At 28.3% G+C, this 18,953-nt stretch overlaps 1 protein-coding gene across 14 annotated transcripts in view; it reads left to right on the top strand.

The window, feature by feature from the left end:
• LOC129608564 (probable G-protein coupled receptor CG31760) overlaps positions 1–18,953 on the top strand; it is a 51,034-nt gene that overhangs the window by 3,057 nt on the left and 29,024 nt on the right. For 11 of the 14 annotated variants that reach the window (XM_055520174.1, XM_055520175.1, XM_055520173.1 and 8 more), the window contains 6 exons: positions 2,724–2,883; positions 5,533–5,719; positions 7,628–7,838; positions 9,213–9,585; positions 10,016–10,404; positions 13,815–13,968. In XM_055520174.1, the coding sequence (XP_055376149.1) occupies positions 2,724–2,883; positions 5,533–5,719; positions 7,628–7,838; positions 9,213–9,585; positions 10,016–10,404; positions 13,815–13,968 (1,474 nt within the window). Of the gene's footprint in view, positions 1–2,649; positions 2,884–5,532; positions 5,720–7,627; positions 7,839–9,212; positions 9,586–10,015; positions 10,405–13,814; positions 13,969–18,953 lie in introns of all 14 variants that reach the window. The other 3 variants (XM_055520178.1, XM_055520177.1, XM_055520179.1) reach the window with 1 other exon arrangement.

Raw genomic sequence — 18,953 nt, 5'->3', positions numbered from 1 at the left:
TCATATGAGTTTAGCGGTGAAAAACATATTTTATACGAAAATATTTTAATTCAAGAAGCATGGCAAAAACAAAATATTCCAATTGTTATTAAATTTCATACAGATATCGCTTGTATAAAAACTCTTTAAATTAACTCTAAAACTGTTAGGTGGTTAACAGAAAAAATTAATGAAAAATTTTGCTAATAAAATGTTGAATTTGTTATATTATTGAAAATCATACAATGAAATAATTTATACACATCTATAAATTTTTTATATGTATGTATGTACGTGTAGTATACATAAACATTTTCATTCTAAAAAATCATTTAGCGATGTAAAATAATATAAATTATGTATTTAACATACATATAAAAATATAATTTGTGTATTCATGAAATAAATTACTATTTATGTTAAGTGCTTTTTCTTTGGTTAGGAAGCATTTTAATTCAGCACTTCATCTTTGTGTATGAAACTCATATTTCAATAGGATAGTTAATGAAGCGAATTTTGTTTTTTAGGTAATATTATAAATAATTTCCATAAAAATAATCGCTGTATTTAAATAACGAAAATGCTACGATAAATAACTATGTATGTCATAAAAGTTGGGGGTTTACAAATAATTTTTGTGTATTCCTTTTACTCCACTACGAAATATCTAACAAAAGAATATGTACATATAAGGATAACATTTTAATAAAATATGTTTCATGATCCTGTAACTTAAGAAAATCATAAAACATATAGGAAGGGTTATGATTATTATGAACATATAGGAAGGGTTATGATTATATTTATGTAAAAGCTAATTAAAATTGTGAACGGTGTAGACATATTCGTTATAAAACGCAAATGTCTTATACATATATAAGTACATACATAGGTTTAAAACAGAATTAACTTCATGGCATAATCTTACACATATACTAACTAAATGCATATACAATTTTTATGTACAGTACAAACATATATGAACATATAAACATGCATATGTGTTGTATGAGTTTGTTTACACTGCATTAAATTAGAGATTCCACGTGGATTTGACCACTAAAATTGAAAGTTCTGTTCCAATTGAAAATTCCAAGTTTTTGTTTCATAACAATTAGTAAGCAAATAAAAACAAATTATTTAGGCCGTGTTAGCTGTATCAGCTGTTTTAAAAATTACTTTTTAATCTTTAAGTTTTTTTTAATTTTTATTTTTCTTACAAGAGAATACTAATGTAAAAAATTGCATTTAAGTTTAATAAATAGAAAAGCTTTATCAAACTGTCTTGGAATACATCAGAACTTGTAGAAACATCGACACAACGTTGACTTACATATGTATTTTGTACCGAGCATATATAGAAGTCAGGTAAACATTAATCACTCATTTTTAGAGCTTATCAAAATCAGGAAATATTTTGAAATTCCAATTTTTTTTTGTTAGATCTGACAAAAATTTCTGATATTGATTAAAAATTTCTGATATACGATTAAATTCGTATCTGTAAGTCTTTCTTCTAGTTTATAAAATTTTTATTTATTTGTTAGTGTTAAAAACAAAAAAATTGTGCCAGTTTCACAATGCTCTACTAATAAAGTTCATACTCGTATAAAATATATTATAATAAAGTTGGGTCAAACCAATGGTTTGTAATGTAGCACTTTTCCCTTCAAAAAGTGAAAAAACTGCTTTTAAAAACAATGAATGCAGACATGTACTACATTGTTAAAATATTCATATACGAATATATTTCATAATGCTCGAATTTAAGGATTAAATGCCCGACTTAAGCAGATAATCATATTATTCAACGGCATGGAATTTATTTTTGTATTTATAGAAATTTGAAAAAGCTTGCGATAATTTGAGAAGCGGTGGAGTTGGGAAAAAATTTTTTTTGTAGCCAGATGAACTATTTATGTGTATCTAAGAGCCACTAAAATTTCATACTCCTACAACCTGAGGTCTAGAACAAAAGCTATTTCAAAAATTTGGAAAAATAGTTTTTAGATAATGGTAAATTTAGCGGACATTTTGTTTTGTAAAGTTCAAATATGGTAAACAACGGTAGAAGAAGCCAGTCACTACTTTTCTGCGTTTGCAGAAAAATTTTTCTAGTTTTGCTACAATAATTACTGAAAAAATAGCATATTGAGGAGTTATACGTATAGCTTTAAGAGGTGGAAGCAAAAATTTTCTTTGCTGGAAATAAGTTTCGAGTAAAGACCTAAGTATATATGAAATTTTAGTTTTTTACTTTCAAGCGTGTAGAAGTTTTGTAAACATGTCCACGGACTAATGGACGGGCAGTGTGAAACTAATAAGCACTTTTTTTCAAAACTTTTTGGAGAGTGCTAAAAAGATAATCACATAATGTAAAATCACAACCGATACGCATAAATATACTGCATATATGTAGTGCTTTTTCTACTTTTCTATGTAATTGAATAGGCAATAAGTTCAGTAAGCTAATTGACAGTTTAATCGTACATAGAGATTTCTTGTTTTTAAGCGGATTTAAATAAGAGTTCTTCCTTGAGCGTAGTGTAGAAAACGTTGCATAACATATATAAATTGAATTTTCATAACATTTTTAAAATTATGTATACATATACATATGTGTGTTAAATAAATACATATGTCTTATATTTTTCTGTTTTCTACTTCCAGAAATTTCTTATATGCTTATTACAGAATTGAGCCCGCATTAATTATTTTGCAACTATGAACTTCGGTCGTTCCAGATATTGTGTCCTTCAATATTCGGTCGCTTGGTTGCCTAAATATATGCCAAAATTATGGAATATACATACAATAATTTTTGGGTTATTAATTGTAAATAGTCAAGTTCACGGAAGACGGTCAACATATTCAAAATTATCGGATGGAAATGTAGCTTCTGAGGTGAGTCTTAATGATTTTCGTATAGCTTTTTAAAAAACCTCTTTTAAAACATATTAATAAACATGTAATAAACACGGGCAGGTAATATTTGAATTTTATTAACAATAAGAAAGTTGTAATGAATATCTCTATTGATGAACATTGTCATGAATATTAATTATATGCTTTTCAAGTTAGGTTCTCACATTCTAGTAAGATTTTCATAAAAATCATATTTAGCATTTATATGTATATAGTTTGATAATCCAATACTGTAAGTTGACAAATTAATAATAAAATAAAGTTGGGTCAAACCGATGGTTTGTATTGTAGCACTTTTCCCTTCAACAATTCGTGAAAATACTGCTTTTAAAACACAGTCTAGTATATCTGCCACACTATTAAAAATATTTTCTAGGATTGCATATATTTCGGATGAACGATTTATGCAGTCTTTGAAATAGAGGACGAACGATTTATGCAATTTGAATTGGGGTTTGGAAATATAAAGCGTCAAAAATTCAAATTTTACAAATTTCAAGAGGTGATAAGTTGAGAGGGAGTGGAAATGGAAAAAAAATTTCTTCTAACGAAATAAACTATTTATAATATCTAAAAGCTGCTAAAATTTCAGGCTCCTAAAACCTGAAGTTTAGAAGAAAAACGACATTAAAAATTTGAAAAAACGGATTTTAGATAACGGTAAATTTGAGCGGCCATTTTGTTTTTATAAAGTTTAACTATAGTATGCCACGTGGGAGAAGCAAGCCACTGCCTTTCTGCGTTTGCAAAATTTGAAAAATGTTTATGGTTGCATTGCAACAGATAGTTCAAAAAGGACATTTTTAGGGTTTTGGCGGGGTATAACTTTTAGAGGGGGTGAGATAAGTAAAAATTTTGTTCTACGGAATTAACTTTCTAGTAAAGATCTATGCACATATAAGGTTTTAGCTTTCTATCTTCAAGGGTGTAGAAGTTTTGTAAACATGTCCACGGACGGCCGGACGGACGCACAGAGTGAAACTAATAAGCACTTCTTATCAAAAAATTTTTGAAAAAGTGCTAATTAATCACAATTGATAATATTCTACGTTGAAAGCAAAAATAAATAATAAATATCTTGATAATTTCAAATAAGTATATAATATATAAAAAACTATGCCAGACAAGTGACCTGCTTATTTAACTTCCATGACTTATGAAATTGAAGGTACTAAGGTTTCTCCCCAATAAACCAAAAAGCAAAAAAGGCTTCTAAAACAATATGCGAAAAATTAATTTCTTACGCGAAATTGTTTTTCTACGTTCTTCTCTTGCGGTTATATATAATTTAAATTCTGCGTTAGACAATTAGTTTGGCACAATGATTTCGCGCACGAAATGAAAATGGCTTAGGTAGATATGTGTATTATAAAAATTATTAAAGGTTTTCTTTCTGAGAGGAAATTTCGTGTAATTTATTGTAATATAAAATCGCATTTTTACAGGATATGTTCTGGAACTTAGCATGGATGAATTTTTAGTCCCATCTTGCACAATTTATACATAGCAGACATTCCACAATAAGAAAATGAAAACCTTCAAATTTTTGGGGTCGATACTACTGTATATACTTCAGTTATATATTATCGTTATGACGTAATGTTAAAGATACAAAATGCTTTAAATGTTTTTAATAATTATTATAATAAAGTTGGGTCAAACCAATGTATTGTATTGTAGCACTTTCCATTGTATTGCAGCACTTTTCCTTCAACAAGTGAAAATACTACTTCTAAAAACAACCTAGCTACGTACTATATTATTAAAATTACTTTCATTCATATACGATACTATTCCAAGGATTGCATACATTTAGGATGAGCAATGTATGTAGTCTTTGAAATGAAGGGAAAATAAATTTAAAGAGCGGTATTATGTTAAACGCTCTAATAAGCACTTTTTTTCAAAATTTTTTTGGAAAATTGCTTAAAAAGGGGAAAATTGCTATAAATAAAGAAAAGAAAAAACCCATAAAACCCATAAAAAAAATATTGTGTTTTCCGTCGCCTAAACTAAATCTTTGAATGACATTGTGATTTCGTCAAATATCTTGCCATGTGATAAAAAATTAAGTTTTACATAATATTATTTACATTATCAGCTGCATTTGTTATATATCAATACACTTTAGAAATTCAACTGATAAAATAAATAACTTAGCGCTAGTAAAAATATCGACTTATTAATAGAAAATCGAAAGAAATAAGCTACATGAAAATTATGATATTAATTTAATTGTTTGAATTTGCAAAAATTAAATTTGCGAAGAAATGTGAACTTTCTGAAAATTGGTTAGTAAGGTGTTTATCGTAACAAATTTTTTTGGTTGCTAATACTAAGTATTTTAAAATTACAATGTCTTATCAAAATAAATTTTTTGAAAGTGTTTTTTTTTCAACATAAGAGATTATTCAATTAAAATATGTAATGTAACACAAAAAATTATTTAATATTTAATAAATAGTTAATTAAAAAAGTTGGAGATAATAAATAAATGGATAAATAAATATTATAATCCTTACATAGTATAAGTAATAAGCATTAGATCAATAAAGTAATAAAATTACCATTTGTTTTTTAATATTTCAAATATCACAGTTTACAAAAAAAAATTATTACAATTTTTAGGATGCTATTGAAAATTCGTTAACAACAATCCATGATATATCAACAGAAAACTTAGGAATATTGTGCTTAAAACGACCATTTCATCCATTAGAGATACCAGTGAACGCAGAACGTTATGATAACGCAAGACAAAAAGCAGATTTAGCCGCAACTGTTTTACAAGAAGTTGGAATTAGAAGTCACAGCGGTAAGTTTGTAGGTACATCATTCATATTACTTCATCGTTGTTGTTTATTACTGCCAAAAAAATCTTATTTTGAAAAAAAAACATTTGCTTACATTTGAGGAATTGCTATAGGGAGCTTCAAACTTCGACATTTTGTTTATTTTTGGGGTATAGTAATTTTCTAAATCAACAGTATAGTTGCATTTTTTTTCATTATCATTTTTTTTTCATTTTCATTTTATTTATCATTTTAATTTGGGTCTTTACTCATATGTGGTTTGTCGTTCGGCTTTACTTAGAGAGGGGTTTGTCTGTAGAAAACTGATGCAAAAACCGTTTCCTAGATTATGTTGACAAAATGCCTTCCGGTTCTTTTTACTTAGATTTGGAAACAACTTCTTTTTTCTCGATTAAATATACTCCGAAAATCAGGTTGGGGAAGTTAGGGAAATATGTTATTTATTTGATAGAGGTTTTAAATTTTAGCTGGCTGAATTTATACACTTATTTATAGAGGTTTTAAATTTTAGCTGGCTGAATTTATACACATTTGAATAAAACCGAGATTTGTTGACATTTTTAATTTCATGTTTGGTTCATCCATGTAGATTGCAATTTGCAAGCTTATCGATATTGTTGAACGTATTTGTAAGGTTTACTGTTCATAATCAGCAAAAAAAACTAAATATTACACGACTGCGTTTGAAAATTTATTTGAAAACAAAAAGGTTTTTTTACTGCTACAGACAAGCCTTTTTTAAAAGCTTTTTTTTTGGGGCTAGCATCAATTGTCAGACTAAAATGTGGTATCCTCTTGATAGATATTAATATTTTGAAAATAAAAGATGATGTATGTCGCTTTAAGTCTAGTCTATTACTAATTATACTATAACTATATATATTACTAATCTAATAGTTATATCTAACGTTGTATATATTTATATCTAACGAATTGGGAATCGGTTTTATTTGGTCGAGCTTCTAAATTTATGATATATTTCGCATTTTATAATCATGTTTTCAATATCGTCAATGATTCGTAGCCGTAATATGCATGTCGTATTTTTTTTTTAATTCCTAGATGAGATTGGAGAAGTTGTCTTAATATTTCATTTCGCAAACATTTTGGAAAAATAATTCTTTCATTGAGAAATATAATACCATCTTCTAATTCAATATTGTTTCTTAATCTAAAATATTGTATAATTTCATCTTAAACATTTTTCTTCTAATTCGGCCCACCTTCTATTACTACAACTTTTAAAATTTTTAATATGGGATCACTAGATGTTTCTAATTGAATTTGTAATTTCTTTTAATTTGTCGCTTACATTTTAGAGTACACTATCCTGTCCGCAGCGCCAAGTGGGATCCTCTATGGATTATTGATATATTTAAAATAAAAGGTGATGTTTATCGGTTTAAGTCTGGTTTATTATTAATCTAATATATACATATATACGTATATCTAATATGTGATACATAAGAATGATGTATAATTGTATACTAATGCTAATACAAGAGTCAGAGAGATAACACTACTAAACATAACTATTACACAAGTATATTACACTGTATTATACAAGTGATTTCCAGATTTTTTTCTGTAATAAGATTTATGTAAGAATGTATAAATAAATAGTCAAGAGCTTGTTGCGCCTTCCAGAAGTTTTTCCAGAAAAAATCCTAGGACAAAAGATATCAAGGAGGCTTGAGAGGACTCATCGGATGCCCTTCCATGCAATTTACTTTTTTGAGCATCAAGAAGTACCTGCGCTTAGACTTTTTCTTGTATTCTCGTTGTTTTTTCAATTATATAATTTACTGCTTTTACATTTAATGTCCATGTTTAAGTTCAATTGTATCCTGTATATATGTATTATTATTCATTTTTTGATTTTTAAGTTAATGGGATAATCTTATTTTTAGGGCTTACGGATGCACTCGCAAAGGGACTGTTATCTGATATTCATGTGTATGGTGCAAAAGTATTAGCTCTTAATGTATCAAATGGAGCGGTTATGGCATATGTTTGGTGGATTAAAAATGAACGAAGGAATTTAAACAGTATTGGTGAACCAATACAACATGATGATAGTGGAATACAAATCGGGGAGAAACCAGACATGAATTATCCATGGTAATTTATATTCAAATTTAAATTATATGAATGTAAAGAATAGGTTTTTTATTAATGTTGACATACATACAATATATATGTGTATATTATTGACATTTTCTTTGTGTGTGTATATTATTGATATTTTCTTTGGATCTATATTTCAAATCAGCCCTTAAACAAAATTTTATAAATTAAGAATGTACAACATGTAAATAAATTAAGAGTGATATAGCCATTCTTTTAATAGAGATGCATTTTCTTACTTTGTGTTGTAATTGATTATGTACATTTTAATGCTTAGTGTTACCAAGTTACACCAACATACTTCAATATAAGAAAAAAATTTGTCTTCCTAAAAATATATTTTTTATGGGATGTTGATAAACTGATCACCTTGTAAACTGAACGCCCGTGAAGTGATTAGTTAATATGTGAATCCTACAAATTTTCAATTTCTATAGAGATGTATATTTATTTTGCATTAAATATTATGTAAATAACTTTATTGAAATGAGAGACTGGCATAAACATCTATACTATGTTCTTCAAAAAAAAATATACAACGAATATACTAAAACAACAGAATGTGATCTGGAATGTGACGGCAAAGTGTATTTCCTGGTCAGGGAAGAGCGTTCTTCCAGTTTTTCAAATAATTTTAAATTATGTAATATTATTTCATTCTATGGGTTCACCATACTATATTTCCTTAAACTTTCTAAAATTTTATTAAAAACTCTTTATTTTTTGTTGTTTAGCTCGAAAGCGCATTAAAGACTTTCAAGAGTTTTAAAAAATTTTTAATTCTGTAATATTTTTTCATAGTAAATATAATATTTTTTTAATTAAAATTTAAAAACTTAATTAAAACTTTCTATTTCTTCTGGTTTGGACAGAAAACACATTTAGAGATTTTAAAATGTTTTCAAATCATCTATCATTTTTTGTCTGTTTTGACAACTCAAATCTCTGAAATTTCATTAAAAATCTTTTACCACTTACAGATTAAACGGGCACGCCGAACGACCGACAGAACGACATGTCTCAAAAAGTGGTTTATTCACGTTTTTCCATCATGAGAAACGCAATTTAGGCGAAAACTCGACGTTCGAAATTTTGTGCTTTTATTGTACGCTAGACGGTCAGGTCGGTAAAACATAACTTATTAAAAACGTTCACACACTAGTTAGAGGATAGCCGTGACCTACTTTTCACAAATGAACGTACATATTTCTTTTTTTGCACTGAAGTTATCAATATTATTGTTATTGAATTATATCAATTTAGATTTATGAACACTCTGTACGAGCAACTGGGCTCTTTGAGTTTATAAAATAAATAAATAAATAAATATACCTTTTTTTTAAATGATATTTTTTTTAAATACTCAAGGTTCGAAGATGAAATTTCATCACCAGGCCTGCGCTCACCTAAGTTTGCTCCAACACCTCCAAATCTATCATTCAAAGGCTGGTGGACATATCCTTACTTTATATGTGAAGAACGCAAATGGATGTTGTCTTATAGTGTTGCTATACCACCATATGGCCGTCATGGATTAAGAGGTTTTATATCAGTTGATATTGATATTTCAAATTTAAGAATTAATCAATGTGAACCACCGGCACCACGGATATTATATCGTGATTTTCGTATATCAAGTCGTTTTCATTTAGGTTTTGATATAATCGATTCCAACACAGAATTTAGTCAAGATGTTGAAGCATTTCATGGTTCACACAAGTGTCATAGAAAAACAATGATGGTAAGTAGATTTTCGTTTTGATATTTCCATCACACTTTTTCGAAAAAATTTTAAAATATTGTAACTTAAATACAAATAAATTCAGTTTTCTTTATAACGTCCAATCAACTGAAAATAAGCCTTGCAGCTTATATTTAAAATCTGCTTTACTAATTCACGACCACGAGACAAAAAATTTTCTTCAGGAGACAAAGTTTTATATTTTTTGGTAAGATAATAATTAAGTTGCCACTTATTTTGTCTCGTGAAACCTTTTTGGCTTATGTACTGAAACTTCTCATAAGCACATATAGCAAAAAATCTTTTTTCATAACTATAACACGGTCATTTATATTCTATTATTTTAGGTTAATTATTTGAAAAGTATAACCCAATATTATATAGATTTGCCTTTCAGTTTTATATTACTAAAATTTTATTTTATTTTCAGTGTGACTACCGTTCATCTACAAACTTAGAAAATTCGAATAATATACAATATATGAAGTATAATGGTCGCAACCATATAAGCAGTATAAGTAGCACCAGTAGTAGCAGTGTCAGTAGTAGCATTAACAATAATAATAGAATATTCCATCAATTTGTAAGCCCATATGGTTGGGTAAGAGGTTCATATCAATGTTTATGTAAACAGGGCTATTATTCAGAACGTCATCCTGATGGATTTAATGGTACAATTATGGAAGTTGCTTACCAAGAATATCAGGACAATATTAGTATATATTATGTGGATGTGTTCAAATGTTTACAATGTGCCCCTGGTTGTGAACACTGTTTAGGTCCAGAACCATGTCTGGCGGGATATAATTGGCCGTTTAGGTAAGTACATCCGGGCTGCAAATTTTATATGTTACAAATATAGGAAGTTGATGAAAAAAGAGTCAATTTCAAAACTTAACAAACTTCAAAGCTTCATAAGGAACTTTTCGAAACTTATTTTTTAATTTATCTTCACAGTATTTAAAATGCATTAAAATAAAAATAAATTAAAAAGGTTTTTCTTTATCATTTTTTGAGACTTTATTTAAATTTCAATTACAAAAGTTGATAATGTTCTTAAAGGTATTATCATCCTAAGGAAAAAACAATTTTTTATTTTAAGTTTTGAATTCAACATAATACATTATAATGCATTATAATGACACCTGTTATAGATATAAATATGACAGCCCAAAATTGAGAGAAATATGTTAGTTATAAATAATTTTTTACAGAAAAAAAATATACCATGCAAGAAATATATAGGAGAATCTAACCTTGGGCGGACTTAATATCAGTGCTGTTAAATCTGTCACTATCTTGTTTTTCACTAACTTTTTTCAATACTCCCAGTTATTACTAGTATTTATTTATAGTAGCGAGTTTTTACAAAATCTTCTTCGTCACTCAAAAACTTAATCTTATTTTTGTGCACTTTTTTCTATGTGTTAGTAAAAGAGTCACAATCGAACATTTTACAAAATATTGCACGCATTAAATTATTTTTTTTTTTATTTTTACAATTAAAACTTACAATAAGATCTATAATTATATATATCACAAATTATTAAATTTTTCTATTTGTTTATTATGCAGGTACAATTGTACATATATTTAAATATACATATATACAAATATATATTCTTTCTTTTTCTTCTCTTCTTTTTATTTTTTTCCTCCATTTTTTTTTATCTAGTAATAATTAACTATTACAAGTAAATTATAATTTAGTTCTAATAATAAAAAGCAAAAAGAAATCAATGAAAGATCTATGGTACTGATACTTTAATGTAAAAGAAAAGCAAGTAAATAAAAAAAAGTGTAGGTTAAGTTCATAAGTTTGTGAAGTCTATAAAGTCACTTTTTTAAAGTGTCCTTCGTTATTGTAAAATCTAAATTATCTTTATTCTTATTCCCAAGACGTAACATTCTGTTTAATGGTTCGTGTATACTATAATTAGTCCTATTAAAGGGTATTACAAAAAGATTCGACGAGCGAGATTTCACATTAGTGTTAATTTTGAAACTGCGACGCGTATTCAAGATGAGGGTGAACAAGACAAAAGTAAAGAAATTTAAATGTGTAGGGTGCAATGAAACCCAACAAGGAATTTGCCTGGCCCACAACATAATTGTAATGGCCTAAAAACGAAAATTTAGAGGGGAAGTATACTCCCGGGTCTCTAATAGCAAAACCTTTCTTATACCAACACTATGTAATGAAAGGGCGCCTCCGGCGTGTGTAAATTATTACAGTACTTTTACTTACGTTTAACATTAAATTTTTGAAGGAACACACTTTATAGAAGTATTTAAATCATTCAGAAGTACTTGGGAATAAGATAATAAAGAAATCTTTTTAAAAATTTTCATATCATGGGCATAAATTAGGACCCCATCGTCTCTCAAGTTCGAAACTACGTAATTCACAGAAAAAAGTAATAATGGCCCAAATGGCTGTCCTGTGACACCCTCGAGATTGCAATAAATAAAGACGTGACAGGTGAAAAGAAAATTACCCTAAAAAACCTCCTCGATAAATATGATTTCATCCAATTTAGAAAATTGTCGGGGAATCCTAGTATAATCTTAACTTTAAAATAATTATTACATAAGGGAGAATATCGAATGTCTTACTGAAATCGGTATCAATAACGTAATTCCTGCTTCCATATTATTAAGTAGCAAAAATTAAAGTTGCCTCAACAAGTTTGGTAACCGTGGACTTCTTTTTCAGAAAACCATGTTTATTTTTTTATAGTAAATTGCGTGTTATGGTCATAAACGGAATCATATAACATTAATTCAAAAACCGTGGAAATTGCAGACAATTTAGCTATTGCATATAGTTTTTTACCTTAGCCCTAGACACACTTTTGCGTATTGGCCTTATAAACGCTTTCTTTCAATGTGATGGAAAAACTTCCGACGAATATGATTTATTAAAAATTGAAGGCGGGGGACAGCCAGCGATACGAAGCAATTCTTTCCAATTATTCATCTATTGTTCATTCAATTACAACTCATCTCGGGGACGCCATACGACTCTGGAAGTAACCATACCAGTATTTTCTAACAATACTGTAGTCAGTTGTAAAACTCGAAAACGTAGTCTCAGGATAAGTACTGAAATTCGTCGAGATTTACCTCAAAAAACGAGAAAGAATTTGAATCAGCGAAATATGTTCGCAAAAATTCCCATACTTTACCTGAAAAATTGCTATAGATATACAGTTTAAACTAAGAAAAGTGGTGTAACTATCACACTTTTCTTTATCAATGTATGAAATTCCAAAAAACCTTGGGATTGCTAGCGATATCTTCCAATACTCGAGAATTATACAAATTGTATTGTAATTTCATACTTCTTTTAAATTGAGCAAAAACCTGCTGAAAAGCGGAATAGTCCACGGAATCCCGAAGAGCAACGTATAGTTTGTTCTTTTTATTGCTTAGTATTCTTACTTCCCGGGTAAACCACGGAGGACTGGAATTAATTTTCTTTGAGGTCCATCTGCCACATTAGTTAAGAAGATAGAGGTAGAATTTACGAAATTAATCACCTTTTAAAAAAAAACATGTTGGCATTTCCTACAATAGGACGACAGTTTACCACATAACATTTTCGTCCTTCTTATGAGTCGGTAAGTATCCTTACTGATTTTTAAGGATTTAAAGATTTATTGAAGATGAAAGATACAGGAGCCACCAAGGAAGAACAGTACTTACCCAAAATTGTCTCAGGAATTTTATCAAGCTCTTCAAATAGGTGAAATTTAAATTGAAAAGGTATTCTTAAATTCTGGTAGAATGTGTTATAAAATTAGAAAATAAGGCATTTTTGGATAGCTTTTGATATGATGAAAATTACTCAAATTCACTTCAAATAAGGTGCCAAAGAAGGGTTCAGCAAAAATTGACGAAAAAATTAAAAAAAAAGTTAGAATTGTTACGAGTACTCGCGAAACTGTTAAACTTCAAAAAAGTTTGATAACTTTGACTTCTCCTCTTACGGTTAGTAAATTTCCAAAAACTTTTAGGTTTATATATAATACGTCCAAAAATTTTAAAAAATAAATTTCATGCGATATTAATTCTCATTTTTTGATATCATTTATAGAATCCGCCCCCTAGAGTGAACCACAAATTTTCATGTTTGTCTTTTCTGTATCGCTGTACATTCTTACATGCATATCTTTATATATTTTATAATACGATTTTGTTGAAGTATCTTATAATTTTTCTTATAGGATATCTCTTTTAATAATATCAGTTTGCTGTGCAATTTCAACTATACTTTTAGCTGGTTATATGTTTCGTCACAGAAGAAAAAAAATTTTTAAGGTGGCAAGTCCAATATTTCTGTCAATAACATTGATTGGATGTGCCATTATGTATCTAGAGGTAAGATTGTTTTGTTTTCTATTTTAAGTGACTTAATCTATTTTAAGTAAAATTAATCTAAAGAGTTTAGGTTAAATGATTATTGCTGTTTCCATCAATGCTAACAAGAAAATTTTATTACAAGTACTTTACATTAATCAAAAAGGTTTTGATATGAAATCACCGTACTTTTGGAAAATAATAAGTCTTTAGATACATATTTTTTTGGTCTGTTGAATTCATGCAAGACGGTGTATCATATTTTTTCCTGTCACAAAGTTCTGTAATTTGAGGCGTTATGTACATTTATTTATTATAAAAAAGGAGATACTTGTAAGAAAATTTTGTCTATCCTTCGTTAGGTTCTGGTAGCAAGCTGTGCTAGATTTTCCAAGAAATACTTTACTCACTTTTAATTTCGGTTTTTGCTATATTTATTACTTTTTTTTGCGACTTAAGTATTATTTATGGAGACATCCCTTTAATTCTATTGCGGTGAAAAAGGTTGCTCTAATAGTTCTGTTAATTTAGTATATTCTTGGCTCTATTAATACTCCTGAAAAGGGATGGAGGAGACCAAAAGATCTCTTATGTAATTAATTGGAACCAGGAGCGGACGGTTCATATATGCAAAGTATGCATTTGCAGTGGGCGATAAAAATCAGGGGCACCATTAAAAACTTTAAAAAACCATAAGTTTAAAAAAAAAATTTTTTAATATAAAATTAATTCAATTTACAGCGAAATTAACATGATAAAATGTACCTACATACAAACATAATATTTTATTTCTAATAATATAAAAAATCGGATGTTGTCAGCACATAACCGACCGCATTATGTATTGTCTAGTTAAGTGAAAGTGTTACAGAATATTATAAAAATGTCTGTTAAATACTTCTTTCCAATTTTTAGGGCATTAGTACGCTTATAATTAACATACCTAGAAAAATGTAAATTTGGCTCTTATTAGAGTTTTGCTTTGTGTTACCCGAATTCCCTGAAATACCAACCAGTTAGTTCCGGTAATAACCAGAACTCAAATATCAAATTTCAAGAAATTCCATCAATTCGTTCCGTAGTTATGGTGAAAAATGTAAAATCGGCCCGCAAATCAGTTTTCGAGCCCTGATCTTTCCAAAAAATTTATATGTTCATTGTTTTAATACGAGGAATTCAAATATTAAATTTTAAAGAAATCAGTTGATTATTTCTCTTTATACATATACGCAGAAATGTATATTTGACCCGCAGTAAACGCCCAGTTGCTGATGCTTGATTTCTTCCAAAAGTGAGGAATTTTCGCGTACGGTCGAGCAAAGCTTATATTAGAAATTTCAAGTAAATCGGTTGAATATTTTCTTCAAAACGGTCAAAAATGTAAAACAGGCCCGCTAAAAAGTGCAGTTCCCGAGGCGTGATATATCCCAAAAGTTGCATATAAAATTTCATTAAAGCCGAAATTGAGATACACGCGTGCACACACAGACCGACAGACCGATAGACCGACAGGTTGCTAAAAATAGTTTATTTACACTTCCCTACTATGGAGAAGTGCATTCCCACCAAAAACTCGATATGCAATTTGTTGCCATCACATCACTTACATACCTATTGTATACACAATACGGTCGGTAAAAATGTGCATGAAAAAAAACGGTCAGTTACGCAAAACACTAAGTATTGATCTTCATATATTTTCCTTTCGCACCATACAATGAAATGTTCTTAGAATGAAAATTATTGATACATTTTCTTACTCTACACTACTCTTTTATTTTTATTTATTGTACGAATACACAAAATATTTTTTTCAATGTACTCGTATGAATCATCAGAATTGCAATTATTAATTTTTCCTTTTACATACATACTAGAATAAATTTGTATATTATGCTAATGTCTTTATATCTAACTAGGCCCAATACTCAATTTTTTTACGAAATATAACGAATGTTTGGCTTCGTTCCTGTTTTTTTCTTTAAATGCTACTGATCGTGTCATATTTCTTATTATTTTTTTCTTTTTTTTACGTAAAAAAGCGTTTAATATTTTAAAAAATCTCAGGATATTATACACATTTTTTAAAAAGATCCCATTAAAATTCTGTTGCACGAAAAAGAAAGAAAGGTAAGAGGAAATAATGTCTTTATATCTAAGAAGTCCCAATGGCCCTGCCTGTGTATGAATCTTAATAGTAAACGCAAACGGACAAAAATTTATATCAGTACCTACTACCTGTTATAATCGGAGTTTTTGAGTAATTTGCTAAGATACTATTTATTTCAAAAATAAGAAAGATATTCGAACCCGGTCATAAAAATATATTATTGTTTTTTCCAAAATCTTTTAAATATTTTTTTACTTAGGTAATATATTAAGTTTTAAAAATTTTTTTGAAATGAAAATAGAGGTAAAATTTAGAAGTATATATAAAATTTGTATTGGAAAAAATAATATTTGACTGTATTTTAGATATTATTTTCTTATTCCCTCTTCAAATTTTTTCTTTACTATGTATTCATAGCAATATTTAATAATTATCTTTCATTAATTATATTTTAACTTGACACCAAAGTTACTTCCCATATCTTGAGTTAACTTACCCTATGAGAAAAAAAAGCTGTTCACTTAAAAATAATGAAATGCTTTCAGTAACATATAAAACGTTGAAGGCGAAGGTTGTGCTTGTTGTTTTTCCGCTGTTTTAAGAATTTTAAAATAATTATGAATGAAAATATTAATATATTTTCTTGATTTTTCAAATATATTTTCTAAATTTTGCCTGCTTTATAATAAGTGTAAATTTATTTTAATATTTCTTCTCAAAAAATAGCCACTTCGATTTAAAAAAACCCATATAAAATAAGGTCGTGCTTTCCAGTTTCTCTCTGAGCATTGGAACTTGTTAGATATAAAGACATTAATTATGCCTATAAACAGAAAATATACAGCTGTACTCATTCAATCCAACATATACATAAGTGAAATCGTCTCATATAATATACATAGCAGCAAGATACGCAAAAAATAAGAATATTAAAAAATATACATGCACACATAATTTATATTGTTTAGTATGAATAAGATCAACACTCATGCGTACACGATCATTTTCTTGATTTTTCAAATATATTTTCTAAATTTTACCTGCTTTATAATAAGTGTAAATTTATTTTAATATTTCTTTTCAAAAAATAGCCACTTCGATTTAAAAAAAAACCCATATAAAATAAGGTTGTGCTTTCAAGTTTCTCTCTGAGCATTGGTACTTGTTAGATATAAAGACATTAATTATGCCTATAAACAAAATATACAGCTGTACTCATTCAATCCAACATATACATAAGTGAAATCGTCTCATATAATATACATAGCAGCAAGATACGCAAAAAATAAGAATATTTAAAAATATATATGCACACATAATTTATATTGTTTAGTATGAATAAGATCAACACTCATGCGTACACGATCATATAATTATGTCATAAAGCAAGATTTTTCTTTTGCTGAGATTGCTCCCTATCAACACTCGCCCGTACACATATAATTATATCACAAAGCAAAATTTTTATTATGCTTAGTGATCGTTCTGGCTACACTCGTTCGTACACATTATATTTAAATTGTTTTTTGTTGCAAAATTTTATTTATGCTTAGTTGTCGCCCACTCACCAAACAAACAAACATATTAATAATGTATTACTTTTTCTGTATACTATTGCATTAGTAAACAACAACAACAAAAAAAAAAGACAAAAATTAAGAATGAGAATAGAAAGAAATTAGAAAAAGAGAATGAGAGCAATGTTCTTAAATAATTGAATGCATAGCTTGATATTGAGATTGTGTATACCAATATTTTCTTTTTGTTTAACAACAAAAAATTTTGACTGAATTTCAAAATTACATGACCGTTATGAATTTCTACTACTATGTTTTGCTTTCGTTTTTATATGATATGCAATTATGATAAGCAATTTGAAAATTTTCGTTAGACTTGCACAATTTGTTTTTGAGCTATCGCTGGGACAGACTGGTAGGTCGCTACACTATTAAACTCTCAATCCCAATCATAACTTTCAATTCCAACCACATATATGTGTACTCGTATAGGCATATATTTATACATACCTATATTATATATATTATATGCATGCATATTTAGTTTCACTCTGTTCGTCCGTCCTTCCGTGGACATGTTTACAAAACTACACTCTTGAAAATAGATAGCTGAAACTTTAAATGTGCATAAATCTTTACTAAAAACTTATTTTTACCTATCAATTTAAATTTTTACCTATCTCTCCCCTTCTAAAAGTTATACCCAAAACCTTAGAAATGGCCTTTTTTAACTATTTGTTGCAATGAAACCATAAACATTTTTTAAATTTTGCAAACGCAGAAAGGCAGTGGCTTGCTTTTCCTATCGTTCAAATCTACCGTTATCTAAAATCCGTTTATCCCCTAGACCCCGGGTTGTAGAAGCCTGAAATTTTAGAAATTTTAGCAGCTTTTAGATACTATTAAATAGTTTATTTCTTTAAAAGAATTTTTTTTCCATCTCCACCCCCCTTTCAACTTATCACCTCTTGAAATTTGTAAAATTTGAATTTTTGACGCTTTATATTTTCGAAACCGCATGCTTTTTCAAATTTCTGTAAGCGCAAAAAGCTAACGGTAAATTCCGTAACATTAAAAAATATAAATATTTTTTTTAACTCATAAAATTAAGCCCTCTTTAAATTAATTTTTGCTTTATTTCAAAAACTGCATAAATTGTTCATCCTAAATATATGCAATCCTAGAAATAGTTTCGTATATGAATGAAAATATTTTTAATAGAGTGGTAGATATGCTAGACTGTGCTTAAAAGCAGTATTTTCACGAATTGTTGAAGGGAAAAGTGCTACAATACAAACCATTGGTTTGACCCAACTTTGTCATTTCTATATGTTACCGTTGCAAGCGTAATGATAATTTTTAAAAAACTCTTCGAACAT

Source organism: Condylostylus longicornis, unplaced genomic scaffold (assembly GCF_029603195.1).
Source record: "Condylostylus longicornis isolate FDR11 unplaced genomic scaffold, ASM2960319v2 ptg000031l, whole genome shotgun sequence".
NCBI lineage: Eukaryota > Metazoa > Arthropoda > Insecta > Diptera > Dolichopodidae > Condylostylus > Condylostylus longicornis.
Note: the sequence above shows the minus strand (reverse complement) of the source record. Positions and strands in the feature narration are given on the sequence as shown.